Here is a 13,417-nt window from a genome sequence, read left to right on the forward strand (position 1 = left end):
GTAGGGATGACCAGGGATGTTCTCTGTTTAGTGAGTCCTCCAGATCAGAGGCAGTAGGGATGACCAGGGATGTTCTCTTGATAAGTGTGTTATTTAGAACTCTTGATTAAATTATATATTTTTTAAAATAAGTGAACAGAACACTGACATTCCTGTCTTGCAGGAAATCACGCACAGAACGAGCAGCATGCTGGTGGCATTGTCATACTGGGGGGTCATGTCAGGATGAGCCTGCAGGAAGGGAACCACATGAGGGAGGAAGATGTCTTTCCTGTAACGCCCAGCGTGGAGATTGCCCGCAATGACAACAAGCTCAGTCCGATGATGCTGGGACACACCGCCCCAGACCATGACGGACCCTCCACCTCCAAAATCGATCCCGCTTCAGAGTACAGGTCTCGGTGCAACGCTCATTCCTTCGACGATAAGCGCGAATCCAACCATCACCTCTGGTGAGACAAAACCTCGACTCGTCAGTGAAGAGCACTTTTTGCCAGTCCTGTCTGGTCCAGCGACGTTGGGTTTGTGCCCATAGGCGACATTGTTGCCGGTGATGTCTGGTGAGGACCTGCCTTACAACAGGCCTACAAGCCCTCAGTCCAACCTCTCTCAGCCTATTGTGGACAGTCTGAGCACTGATGGAGGGATTGTGTGTTCCTGGTGTAACTCAGACAGTTGTTGTTGCCACCCTGTATCTGTCCCGCAGGTGTGATGTTCGGATGTACCGATCCTGTGCAGGTGTTGTTACACGTGGTCTGCCACTGCAAGAGAGATCATTTGTCCATCCTGTTTCCCTGTAGCGCTGTCTTAGGCATCTCACAGTACGGACATTGAAATGTATTGCCCTGGCCACATCTGCAGTCCTCATGCCTCCTTCCAGCATGCCTAAGGCACGTTCATGCAGATGAGCAGGGACCCTGGGCATCTTTCTTTTCGTGTTTTTCAGAGTCAATAGAAAGGCCTCTTTAGTGTCCTAAGTTTTCATAACTGTGACCTTAATTGCCTTCCGTCTGTAAGCTGTTAGTGTCTCAACGACCGTTCAACAAGTGCATGTTCATTAATTGATTATGGTTAATTGAACAAGCATGGGAAACAGTGTTTAAACCCTTTACAATGAAGATCTGTGGTTATTTGGATTTTTGAAAGACAAGGTTCTAAAAAGGTATGTTTCTTTTTTTGCTGAGTTTAAATATACAGTTGAAGTGGGAAGTGTACATACACTTAGGTTGGATTCATTAAAACTCGTTTTTCAACCACTCCACACATTTCTTGTTAACAAACTATAGTTTTGGCAAGTCGGTTAGGACATCTACTTTATGCATAACACCGTTCATTTTTCCAACAATTGTTTACAGACCAATTATTTTACTTATAATTCACTGTATCACAATTCCAGTGGGTCAGAAGTTTACATAAACTAAGTTGACTGTGCCTTTAAACAGCTTGGAAAATTCCAGAAAATGATGTCATGGCTTTAGAAGCTTCTGATAGGCTAAATTACATAATTTGAGTCAATTGGAGGTGTACCTGTGGATTTATTTCAAGGCCTACCTTCAAACTCAGTGCCTCTTTGCTTGACATCATGGGAAAATCAAAAGAAATCAGCCAAGTCCTTCAAGAAGCACACAAGCCAGTTTTCAACCTTAAAAGAGAAAGAAGAAGAAGCACACAAGCCAGTTTTCAACCTTAAAAGAGAAAGAAGAAGAGGCACACAAGCCAGTTTTCAACCTTAAAAGAGAAAGAAGAAGAAGAACCCAAGCCAGATTTCAACCTTAAAAGAGAAAGAAGAAGAAGCACACAAGCCAGTTTTGTAAAAAGGTGATTTTTTTTATGTAAGAAAATAATACACACAGCAAGAGACATTCAAATCAAATTGCAATGATCAACAACATGCCTCAAAAGTCCTCTTTGGCAACACAAACCGTTACAAAAACTAAACGTAAACAGACAAGTACACGAGAATAATTAGAAAATGCTAGCTAGCGCTATACACGGTGCGTAAACGGATTGACAACACAAACAAACAAGGTTTTGGCAATGTGACCACCCCCAGCAATAGCACATCTCAGTCTGCATGGTTTTCCATCCGTGCAAAACCGTGTCGTCATCTTTGTCCTTGTCACGGTGCCGTTGGGGTGAGGTCATAAAAGTCACGATTTTCAAGTCAGGCGACAGGACCCTCCATGTTCACTCCAGTACCCCCCTACCCCCTCCTCTTCCTTCCCTCTCTAGCCCCTCCCCCTCCTCTTCCTTCCCTCTCTAGCCCCTCCCCTTCCTTCCCTCTCTTGCCCCTCCCCCTCCCCTTTCTTCCCTCTCCAGCCCCTCCCTCTCCTCTTCCTTCCCTCTCTAGCCCCTCCTCTTCCTTCCCTCTCTAGCCCCCCCCCTCTTCCTTCCCTCTCCAGCCCCTCCCCCCCTCTTCCAACCCTCTCTAGCCCATCCCCCCCCTCTTCCTTCCCTCTCCAGCCCCTCCCCCTCCTCTTCCGTCCCTCTCTAGCCCCTCCTCTTCCTTCCCTCTCCAGCCCCTCCCCCTCCTCTTCCAACCGTCTCTAGCCCCTCCCCCTCCTTCCCTCTCTAGCCCCTCCCCCTCCTTCCCTCTCCAGTCCCCCCCTCCTCTTCCTTCCCTCTCTAGCCCCTCCCCATCCTCTTCCTTCCCTCCCCCCTCCTCTTCATTCCCTCCAAACCCCCTCCTCTTCAACCCCCCCCCCCCTTCTTCCTTCCCCCTCCTCTTCCCCCCTCCATCAGCCTCTGCCTTGCCCCCTAGCTATTACTGTTGGTCAACACCTGTCTTGTACCAGCCCTCCAACAAGGTCGCTGTAGTGCAAATAGGCTGACTGCTGCTGACTGACTGCTGGCTCCTGATAGGCTCCTCTCGGAAAGGCAAGGCTCGGGTCCCAGGGTCATTTTCGGAAAGGCGAGGAGACTGTGTTTGGTTTCGCTCCTGGGACCAGTCTGAGAAGAGGAAAGAGAAGCAAAGGAAGAAAAAGAGAGAAACAGTAGCTTTTAACACAGTGTAGACAGGGGGTTGTTTTAACACAGTGTAGACAGGGGGTTGTTTTAACACAGTGTAGACAGGGGGTTGTTTTAACACAGTGTAGACAGGGGGTTGTTTTAACACAGTGTAGACAAGGGGTTGTTTTAACACAGTGTAGACAGGGGGTTGTTTTAACACAGTGTAGACAGGGGGTTGTTTTAACACAGTGTAGACAAGGGGTTGTTTTAACACAGTATAGACAGGGGGTTGTTTTAACACAGTGTAGACAGGGGGTTCTTTTAACACAGTGTAGACAGGGGGTTGTTTTAACACAGTTGTGTGAGTTGTGGCTTATGAACTTCTACTTCTGGTAGGTTCTTATCTCGGGCTCCTGATTGGCTCATTGCGTCTAAGGCACTGCATCTCTGATGCTACAGGCGTCACTACAGACCCTGGTTCGATTCCAGGCTGTATCCACCACCGGCCGTGATTGGGAGTCCCATAAGGCATAACACAATTGGCTGTCTGGGTTTTGCCGGGGATAGGCTGTCATTGTAAATATGAATTTGTTCTTCACTGATTTGTCTAGTTAAATAAAGGTTAAATAAAGCTTAATAAATTATATAAAGTACCAGGAGAGTGAACACACACACACACGCACGCACGCACACACACACCCGCACACACACACATACACACACGCATGCACACACACCCGCACACACACACACGCACGCACGCACACACACACCCGCACACACACACATACACACACGCATGCACACACACCCGCACACACACACACACACGCACGCACGCACGCACGCACACACACACCCGCACATACACACACGCATGCACACACACCCGCACACACACACACACACGCACACCCGCACGCACACACACACCCGCACATACACACACGCATGCACACACACCCGCACACACACACACACACGCACACCCGCACACACACACAGCCCCCCCCCCCCCCTCGCAATGACCTGAGTTGAAAACAGTGTAAAATGGAGAGACAGGAATCAGGGGAGAAAATAGTCTTTCAACGATACAAGGGGGGGGGGGGGGGGGGGATTGTTGTAAACTTGTTGGAAGAAGCAGGTTGCAAGAACAATAATGTTAACAATGGTATATTTATGAGCAACAACTTCTTGGAGTGTCTTTTTTTTTAAAATGTTATCAGGGAGACTAATATCAAGTCAATTTGATGCCGAGGCAGGAACATTGGACAACTATTTAGGGCTAGAAACAAAGTGTATTTATTATAATCTATGGCAGTGCTCACAGTGAAGTATCGCTATTAGCCACAAAGCCAGCAGTCTCTCTAATGGGTTATAAATGAGAAGAACACAGTTTGAAATGTGAATCACAGTGATGCATGAAATAAGCTCATTTCCATATATATGTAGCTCAGGGATTCTTGAAAGACATCACCCCCCCCCCCCCCCCCCCCCCCCAAAAAAAATAAAAAATTCACCAATAATTTTCTTCATATGTGTTAACATTTAAATACATATTTTGATAGTCCAATATTTTAGCCATCATACCATTGAAAGAAAAAACCTCTTAATTATTATTTTAAAAAAATGGTGTACATAAAATGCCACTAACTGGATTTATGTTGACTCCGACACCATAAGAGGCATTTTGTTTTTCATTGTCCAACAATTGTTTAAAGGCCTTTAATTGTTTCATTCTTACATTAGATTATTCAAATATGTAATGCTTCAGGGCTAATTTCATAAAAAGGTTGGCGCATTTTTAAAGATTCACAACATAAAATAATATTTATAAGGCGAACAAGTCTAGAACAGCAAATAGTTTAATAATTTAATGCTGTAATGCTGCAGAACAGTGATTAAAAAATGTATTCAGAATATTGACAACAATGATAGATCTGAAGTATGGTTAACCATCAGTGACGGAGTTGACAACAGATGCTTTAAAACGTACATGTTTTTGCTTCTAAAAATAAAAGTTAAACGCAAACATTTGTAAAATATGAAAAATGATTCATTTGAAAATCCCCAATAAGAACATAACCATTCCATCAGAGCAAAGGATTCCATCAGAGCAAAGGATTCCATCAGAACAAAGGATTCCATCAGAACAAAGGATTCCATCAGAGCAAAGGATTCCATCAGAGCAAAGGATTCCATCAGAACAAAGGATTCCATCAGAACAAAGGATTCCATCAGAACAAAGGATTCCATCAGAGCAAAGGATTCCATCAGAACAAAGGATTCCATCAGAACAAAGGATTCCATCAGAACAAAGGATTCCATCAGAGCAAAGGATTCCATCAGAACAAAGGATTCCATCAGAACAAAGGATTCCATCAGAACAAAGGATTCCATCAGAGCAAAGGATTCCATCAGAGCAAAGGATTCCATCAGAGCAAAGGATTCCATCAGAACAAAGGATTCCATCAGAACAAAGGATTCCATCAGAACAAAGGATTCCATCAGAACAAAGGATTCCATCAGAACAAAGGATTCCATCAGAGCAAAGGATTCCATCAGAACAAAGGATTCCATCAGAGCAAAGGATTCCATCAGAGCAAAGGATTCCATCAGAGCAAAGGATTCCATCAGAACAAAGGATTCCATCAGAACAAAGGATTCCATCAGAACAAAGGATTCCATCAGAACAAAGGATTCCATCAGAACAAAGGATTCCATCAGAGCAAAGGATTCCATCAGAACAAAGGATTCCATCAGAACAAAGGATTCCATCAGAACAAAGGATTCCATCATAGCAAAGGATTCCATCAGAACAAAGGATTCCATCAGAGCAAAGGATTCCATCAGAACAAAGGATTCCATCAGAGCAAAGGATTCCATCAGAACAAAGGATTCCATCAGAACAAAGGATTCCATCAGAGCAAAGGATTCCATCAGAACAAAGGATTCCATCAGAACAAAGAATTCCATCAGAACAAAGGATTCCATCAGAACAAAGGATTCCATCAGAACAAAGGATTCCATCAGAACAAAGAATTCCATCAGAACAAAGAATTCCATCAGAACAAAGGATTCCATCAGAACAAAGGATTCCATCAGAACAAAGAATTCCATCAGAACAAAGGATTCCATCAGAACAAAGGATTCCATCAGAACAAAGGATTCCATCAGAACAAAGGATTCCATCAGAGCAAAGGATTCCATCAGAACAAAGGATTCCATCAGAGCAAAGGATTCCATCAGAACAAAGAATTCCATCAGAACAAAGGATTCCATCAGAACAAAGGATTCCATCAGAGCAAAGGATTCCATCAGAGCAAAGGATTCCATCAGAACAAAGGATTCCATCAGAACAAAGGATTCCATCAGAACAAAGAATTCCATCAGAACAAAGGATTCCATCAGAACAAAGGATTCCATCAGAGCAAAGGATTCCATCAGAACAAAGGATTCCATCAGAACAAAGGATTCCATCAGAGCAAAGGATTCCATCAGAGCAAAGGATTCCATCAGAACAAAGGATTCCATCAGAACAAAGGATTCCATCAGAGCAAAGGATTCCATCAGAACAAAGGATTCCATCAGAACAAAGGATTCCATCAGAGCAAAGGATTCCATCAGAGCAAAGGATTCCATCAGAACAAAGGATTCCATCAGAACAAAGGATTCCATCAGAGCAAAGGATTCCATCAGAACAAAGGATTCCATCAGAACAAAGGATTCCATCAGAGCAAAGGATTCCATCAGAGCAAAGGATTCCATCAGAACAAAGGATTCCATCAGAGCAAAGAAATCCATCAGAACAAAGGATTCCATCAGAACAAAGGATTCCATCAGAGCAAAGGATTCCATCAGAACAAAGGATTCCATCAGAACAAAGGATTCCATCAGAACATACCCACAGCGTCTATTAAAACATTCCCCAACCAGAAAACTGTGGATTGATGGCAGCATTCGCGCAAAACAGAAAGCGCGAACCACTGCTTTTAACCAGTGCAAGGTGACCGGAAACATGACCGAACACAAACAGTGTAGCTATTCCCTCCGCAAGGCAATCAAACAAGCTAAGCGTCAGTATAGAGACAAAGTTGAGTCGCAATTCAACGGCTCAGACACGAGGTATGTGGCAGGGTCTACAGTCAATCACGGATTACAAAAAGAAAACCAGCCCCGTCACGGACCAGGATGTCTTGCTCCCAGACAGACTAAACAACTTCTTTGCTCGCTTTGAGGACAATACAGTGCCACTGACATGGCCCGCAACCAAAACCTGCGGACTCTCCTTCACTGCAGCCGACATGAGTAAAACATTTAAACGTGTTAACCCTCGCAAGGCTGCAGGCCCAGACGGCATCCCCAGCCGCGTCCTCAGAGCATGCACAGACCAGATGGCTGGTGTGTTTACGGACATATTCAATCAATCCTTATCCCAGTCTGCTGTCCCACATGCTTCAAGAGGGCCACCATTGTTCCTGTTCCCAAGAAAGCTAAGGTAACAAAGCTAAACGACTACCGTCCCGTAGCACTCACTTCCGTCATCATGAAGTGATTTGAGAGACTAGTTAAGGACCATATCACCCTACCTGACACCCTAGACCCACTCCAATTTGATTACCGCCCCAATAGGTCCACAGCCGACGCAATCGCAACCACACTGCACACTGCCCTAACCCATCTGGACAAGAGGAATACCTATGTGAGAATGCTGTTCATCGACTACAACTCAGCATTTAACATCATAGTACCCTCTAAACTCGTCACCAAGTTTGAGACCCTTTCTTTCCTGCCTGCCTCCCTGCCTGCCTTCCTTCCTTCCTTCCTGCCTGCCTGCCTGCCTGCCTGCCTGCCTGCCTTCCTTCCTGCCTGCCTGCCTGCCTGCCTTCCTTCCTTCCTGCCTGCCTGCCTTCCTGCCTGACTACCTTCCTTCCTTCCTTCCTTCCTGCCTGCCTGCCTGCCTGCCTGCCTGCCTTCCTTCCTTCCTTCCTTCCTTCCTTCCTTCTTTCCTTCCTGCCTTCCTTCCTATGTGTGGACCCACCGGAGTGCTTTGAGAGGAGGGATGACGGACAGCTTGCCCACTGGTTTGGGGCCGACGGCAGGGGGCATCATCACCAGCAGCCCATTGGAGGGTTTGGGAGGAATCGCCCTCGCTGGGCTCACGGGTAACACCACCCCTCTGGCGGGGCTGAGGGGCAGGGGCCTCTGAGGAGGAGAGGGGGAGTGTCTGGGCTGCAGCTCTGACACCAACTGGGAAGGAGAGAGAGAGAGAGAGAGAGAGAGCGCGAGGGAGAAAGAAAGAGAGAGAGAGAGAGAAGAGACTCATAGAGAGAGGGGGAGAGAGAAGAGACTCATAGAGAGAGGGGGAGAGAGAAGAGACGCATAGAGAGAGGGGGAGAGAGAAGAGACTCATAGAGAGAGGGGGAGAGATAGAGAGAGAGAAGAGACTCGTAGAGAGAGGGGGGAGAGAGAGAAGAGACTCGTAGAGAGAGGGGGGAGAGAGAGAGAAAGAAGGGGAGAGATAGAGAGGGAGCAAGAAAGAGAGAAGAGACACGTAGAGTGGGAGAAAAAGAGTGAGAGAGAAACAGTGAAATAGAAAAAGTGAAAGAACAAGAGAGAAATTACACATCTCAAGCTGTGTTTAATCCGGTGGTTGGCAGGCTTTGTCTGAATTCCTGGTGTTTTATTTCATTACAGTGTACCTCTACCTCTGCTATTAGATGCTTATAAAATAATAAAAAAACAAACGCAGAGAAATTCATTTCGTGCAAAAAAAAAACACAGAGCAATATTAAATTCAAGGCCAATGTGATTTTCCAAGGCTTTTTATTTTATTTATTTTTTACACTTAATAGGCAGAGATGGGAAAATGTTTTAGGAAATCGATGGAAAACAATAAGAAGATTAAAACAAAAACATTGCTATTTCATCTAGTTCCTCGTGTGCGACAAAATCCTCTTAGTAAAAACAAGAAACACAACAGAAAGACATTTTCTCAATGAACAAATAAAATTATAGTAAAATAAGATAAACTTACCAGTGGTGATCGTGTTGGGTTGGATACCAGTGGTGATCGTGTTGGGTTGGATACCAGTGGCGATCGTGTTGGGTTGGATACCAGTGGTGATCGTGTTGGGTTGGATACCAGTGGTGATCGTGTTGGGTTGGATACCAGTGGCGATCGTGTTGGGTTGGATACCAGTGGTGATCGTGTTGGGTTGAGGGGAAGCGGTTTCTTGGGTGGCGTAAGTTTTTGAGGGGGGGGCGGGGGATTTCGGCAGGGCCCCGGGTTGCTTGCTGACAAGTAAAGGTGGGTGGGCCACCTTGAAGCGCCGTGGCGTGTTGTGCGGCGAGGGCGCGGGCCTTAGAGGACGCACGATGTTGACAGGCTGAGTGCCGTTAGGGGTGGGGCCCGGCCGGAGAGGCAGCACCTCTTTGCTGGTGTGAGGGAGCTGTGTAGAGAACATTTTGGTATTGTGTCATTTAAGTTTTATGTGAAGTATATGTTGAAAAACATTTATAAATTGGAGGTAGAAAGTGCTACTACAGAACATTTGACACACGCAGAGCTACAGTTGTACATATGGTAATTTAACTCAAGGCCAGCTTGACTCCAGTTCGATGTCTTCAGTTCTTCACACAGGGAGAAACATTTCCAGCATACAGAGAGACGGAAGTCACCTCAGATTTAAACTCCAGTCTCCTTTCACACTCACCCCCTTGTGACTGTTTCCTTTGTTCGCCGGCCCCACCACCTTCAGATGGAACGCCGGGTTGAGGTGTCCATTCTTACCCTTCTCCATGGAGCCTTCAAGTCTGAGGGAATAACGAGGATGGAGGCCACAAGGGTGTTAGAGGCCGTGAACGAGACACATTTATTCTGAAGACTGTGCTGGCTTTTCAATCCTACTTTCTATTGATTTGATAGTCCCCAGTTGTAGAGGACTGGGCTGGCAAACATTACGCTGTGTGTGTTTGTGTCTGTGTGTGTGTGTGTGTGTGTGTCGGTCTGTCTCTGTGTATCTCCTAGAGGAGGAGGAGGAGGAGCAGGTATAGGAGCAAGTAGAGGAGGAGGAGCAGGTAGAGGAGGAGGAGGAGGAGCAGGTAGAGGAGGAGGAGCAGGTTGAGGAGGTGGTAGAGGAGGAGGAGGTCGAGGAGCAGGTCAATGAGGAGGTCGAGGAGGAGGAGGTCGAGGAGCAGGTCAATGAGGAGTTAGAGGAGGAGGTAGAGGAGCAGGTAGATGAGGAGGAGGTAGAGGAGCAGGTATAGGAGCAGGTAGAGGATGAGGAGGAGCAGGCATAGGAGCAGGTAGAGGAGGAGCAGGTTGAGGAGGTGGTAGAGGAGGAGGTCGAGGAGCAGGTCAATGAGGAGGTCGTCGAGGAGGAGTTAGAGGAGGAGATAGAGGAGCAGGTAGATGAGGAGGAGGTAGAGTAGGTTGAGGAGGTGGTAGAGGAGGAGAAGCAGGTCGAGGAGGAAGTCGAAGAGGAGGTAGAGGAGCAGGTGGAGGAGGAGGAGGTCGAGGAGGAGGTAGAGGAGGAGGTAGAGGAGGAGGAGGTAGAGGAGGAGCAGGTAGAGGAGGAGGAGGAGCAGGTCGAGGAGGTGGTAGAGGAGGGGTAAGAGGAGGGGTTAGAGTAGGAGTTAGAGGAGGAGGTAGAGGAGGAGGAGGAGCAGGTCGAGGAGGTGGTAGAGGAGTGGTTAGAGGAGGAGTTGGAGGAGCAGGTAGAGGAGGAGGTAGAGGAGGAGGTAGAGGAGAAGGTAGAGGAGCAGGTGGAGGAGGAGGTAGAGGAGGAGGTAGAGGAGGAGAAGCAGGTCGAGGAGGAAGTCGAGGAGGAGGTTGAGGAGGAAGTCGAGGAGGAGGTAGAATGTTTTAAGAAACTTCTAAAGAACCTCATAGGTTCAATTTGTATGCTTTTGGCTAATCCCACAACAGCTCTTAGAAAAGTGTGTGGAAGTAGACACACACACACACACACACACACTAAAATACATCAAAACAGAATTCTCCTCAATCAACCATACACAGTAACCTGATATTGATACGCAAACTATTGGCTCCGAAACTAAAAAGACAAACTGCATCTGGTCTCCACTAAAGAGCCTTTTAATTACCTAACAAGAAGGGTCATTTTCTGTAGGGTTTAATATTCCTTCAGAAGACTCCTTTGTACCTCATCTCTTTCATACAATCAAATCCCCTTTCCAGTCCAATACCAATGATTAACCTATTTCTCTGTCCGTTCAGAAGGTCACCAGAGCTTTATTTCCAGGGGGCACCACGGCAGACTACCTCCCTCTCCTGTAAACTACACTGTCCGACAGGCCTGTTTTCAGAGGTACTAACTCACTCAGCGTTCTGATGCCCGGTCTCTGTGTGTATAAGTATATTGGTCTTCTACTGGAAGAGAGGGGAAGGTATTCGATTTTATGAGGGTACATTACATTTGTTTGCCCCTATAAAGGTGTTGTGATGGTGCAGAAGTGAAGAGTGGGCAGATTGCAGTCAGAGGATGACGTGTGTACAGTAGTAGTAAGTCACAGCTACAAACCCATCCGGCATCCCGGTGTTATCTCTCTAGCTACAAACCCATCCGGCCTCCTAGTGTTATCTCTCTAGCTACAAACAAATCCGGCATCCCGGTGTTATCTCTCTAGCTACAAACCCATCAAGCATCCTTGTGTTATCCCTCTAGCTACACACCCATCCAGGCATCCTAGTGTTATCTCTCTAGCTACAAACCCATCCAGCATCCCAGTGTTATTCCTCTAGCTACAAACCCATCCGGCATCCTGGTGTTATCTCTCTAGCTACAAACCCATCCGGCATCCCGGTGTTATCTCTCTGGCTACAAACCCATCCAGCATCCTAGTGCTATCTCTCTGGCTACAAACCCATCCAGCATCCTAGTGTTATCACTCTAGCTACAAACCCATCCGGCATCCCGGTGTTACCTCGGTAGCTACAAACCCATCCAGCATCCTAGTGTTATCTCTCTAGCTACAAACCCATCCGGCATCCCGGTGTTATCACTCTAGCTACAAACCCATCCGGCATCCCGGTGTTACCTCGGTAGCTACAAACCCATCCAGCATCCTAGTGTTATCTCTCTAGCTACAAACCCATCCGGCATCCTGGTGTTATCTCTCTAGCTACAAAACCCATCCGGCATCCTGGTGTTATCTCTCTAGCTACAAACCCATCCGGCATCCTGGTGTTATCTCTCTAGCTACAAACCCATCCGGCATCCCGGTGTTATCTCTCTGGCTACAAACCCATCCGGCATCCCGGTGTTATCAGTCTCTGAGTTATTAGATGATTCTAGAGTTCAATCCATTGTTGAAACAAAACCTATTGTATAGAGTGCCATTTTCTTTGTGAAGCATCTATGCAGGCCTAATGAAGGGCTTATGAAGGGCTTATGAAGGGTTTATGAAGGGCTAATGAAGGGCTTATGAAGGGCTTATGAAGGGCTTATGAAGGGCTAATGAAGGGCTTATGAAGGGCTAATGAAGGGCTTATGAAGGGCTAATGAAGGGCTTATGAAGGGCTAATGAAGGGCTTATGAAGGGCTTATGAAGGGCTTATGAAGGGCTTATGAAGGGCTTATGAAGGGCTTATGAAGGGCTAATGAAGGGCTTATGAAGGGCTAATGAAGGGCTTATGAAGGGCTAATGAAGGGCTTATGAAGGGCTAATGAAGGGCTTATGAAGGGCTTATGAAGGGCTAATGAAGGGCTTATGAAGGGCTTATGAAGGGCTTATGAAGGGTTTATGAAGACTTCATTAAGTCTTATAGAGGCGCGGCTAGCGACTGTAAGTTACCTGTTAGCCTTGTTGTTCTTGTCTCTCTGGGAGAGCCACTTGTGGTAGTAGGAGCTCTTGATCTTATAGCAGTAGAAGGTGATGAGGATCCCAGGTAGGAGAACCAGGAAGACAAACAGAAGACCCAACACCAAGCCCAGCTGACCTGGAGTGCACAGAGAGAGGGAAAATAACATTACCCACTTTTATAGAAACCTTTATAGAAGCATCTTCTATAAAACATGTATTTGAAACTGGCGGAAGAATGTTTCAACTGGACCAGAAACACCCTGGCAGAGCTAATGTTACATTCAGATGGCGTGTGAAGATTGATAGGGGGCATCGTGAATCCCAGGAAGGAGCATGTGTGTGAAGGTCAACTCACTGTGGTACTGGACAGGCCCACTGTCCACACTGCCTCCCAGACCAAGCTTCTCACAGAAGGGAGGTGCCCACCCTCGGTTACAGTGACAGTTGCCATTGCTGTTGCACACCTTTGGAGAACATCACACACACACACACACACACACACACACACACACACACACACACACACACACACACTGCGTTTTTGTTTACTACATGAGGTGTTTGAATCTGACAGACTTCCCTTCACCTGTGAAGTCATACTGAGATTCTGTGTGATTCTGCTGTCTGGTACTAAACACTT

At 46.6% G+C, this 13,417-nt stretch overlaps 1 protein-coding gene across 4 annotated transcripts in view; it reads right to left on the reverse strand.

Moving 5' to 3' along the window:
* Positions 1 to 2,718: 2,718 nt before the first annotated feature.
* The window catches only part of adam19a (ADAM metallopeptidase domain 19a), a 221,835-nt gene continuing 211,136 nt past the window's right edge, over positions 2,719 to 13,417 (reverse strand). Inside the window, exons 18-24 of one of the 4 annotated variants that reach the window (XM_036958282.1) lie at positions 13,133 to 13,241; positions 12,769 to 12,913; positions 9,666 to 9,765; positions 9,149 to 9,401; positions 8,987 to 9,094; positions 7,991 to 8,199; positions 2,719 to 2,949 (exon numbers count right to left, since the gene is read on the reverse strand). In XM_036958282.1, the coding sequence (XP_036814177.1) occupies positions 2,758 to 2,949; positions 7,991 to 8,199; positions 8,987 to 9,094; positions 9,149 to 9,401; positions 9,666 to 9,765; positions 12,769 to 12,913; positions 13,133 to 13,241 (1,116 nt within the window). In that variant the 3' untranslated portion in view covers positions 2,719 to 2,757. Of the gene's footprint in view, positions 2,950 to 7,990; positions 8,200 to 8,986; positions 9,402 to 9,665; positions 9,766 to 12,768; positions 12,914 to 13,132; positions 13,242 to 13,417 lie in introns of all 4 variants that reach the window. The other 3 variants (XM_036958283.1, XM_036958284.1, XM_036958281.1) reach the window with 3 other exon arrangements.

Source organism: Oncorhynchus mykiss, chromosome 21 (genome assembly GCF_013265735.2).
Source record: "Oncorhynchus mykiss isolate Arlee chromosome 21, USDA_OmykA_1.1, whole genome shotgun sequence".
Classification (NCBI taxonomy): Eukaryota; Metazoa; Chordata; class Actinopteri; order Salmoniformes; family Salmonidae; genus Oncorhynchus; species Oncorhynchus mykiss.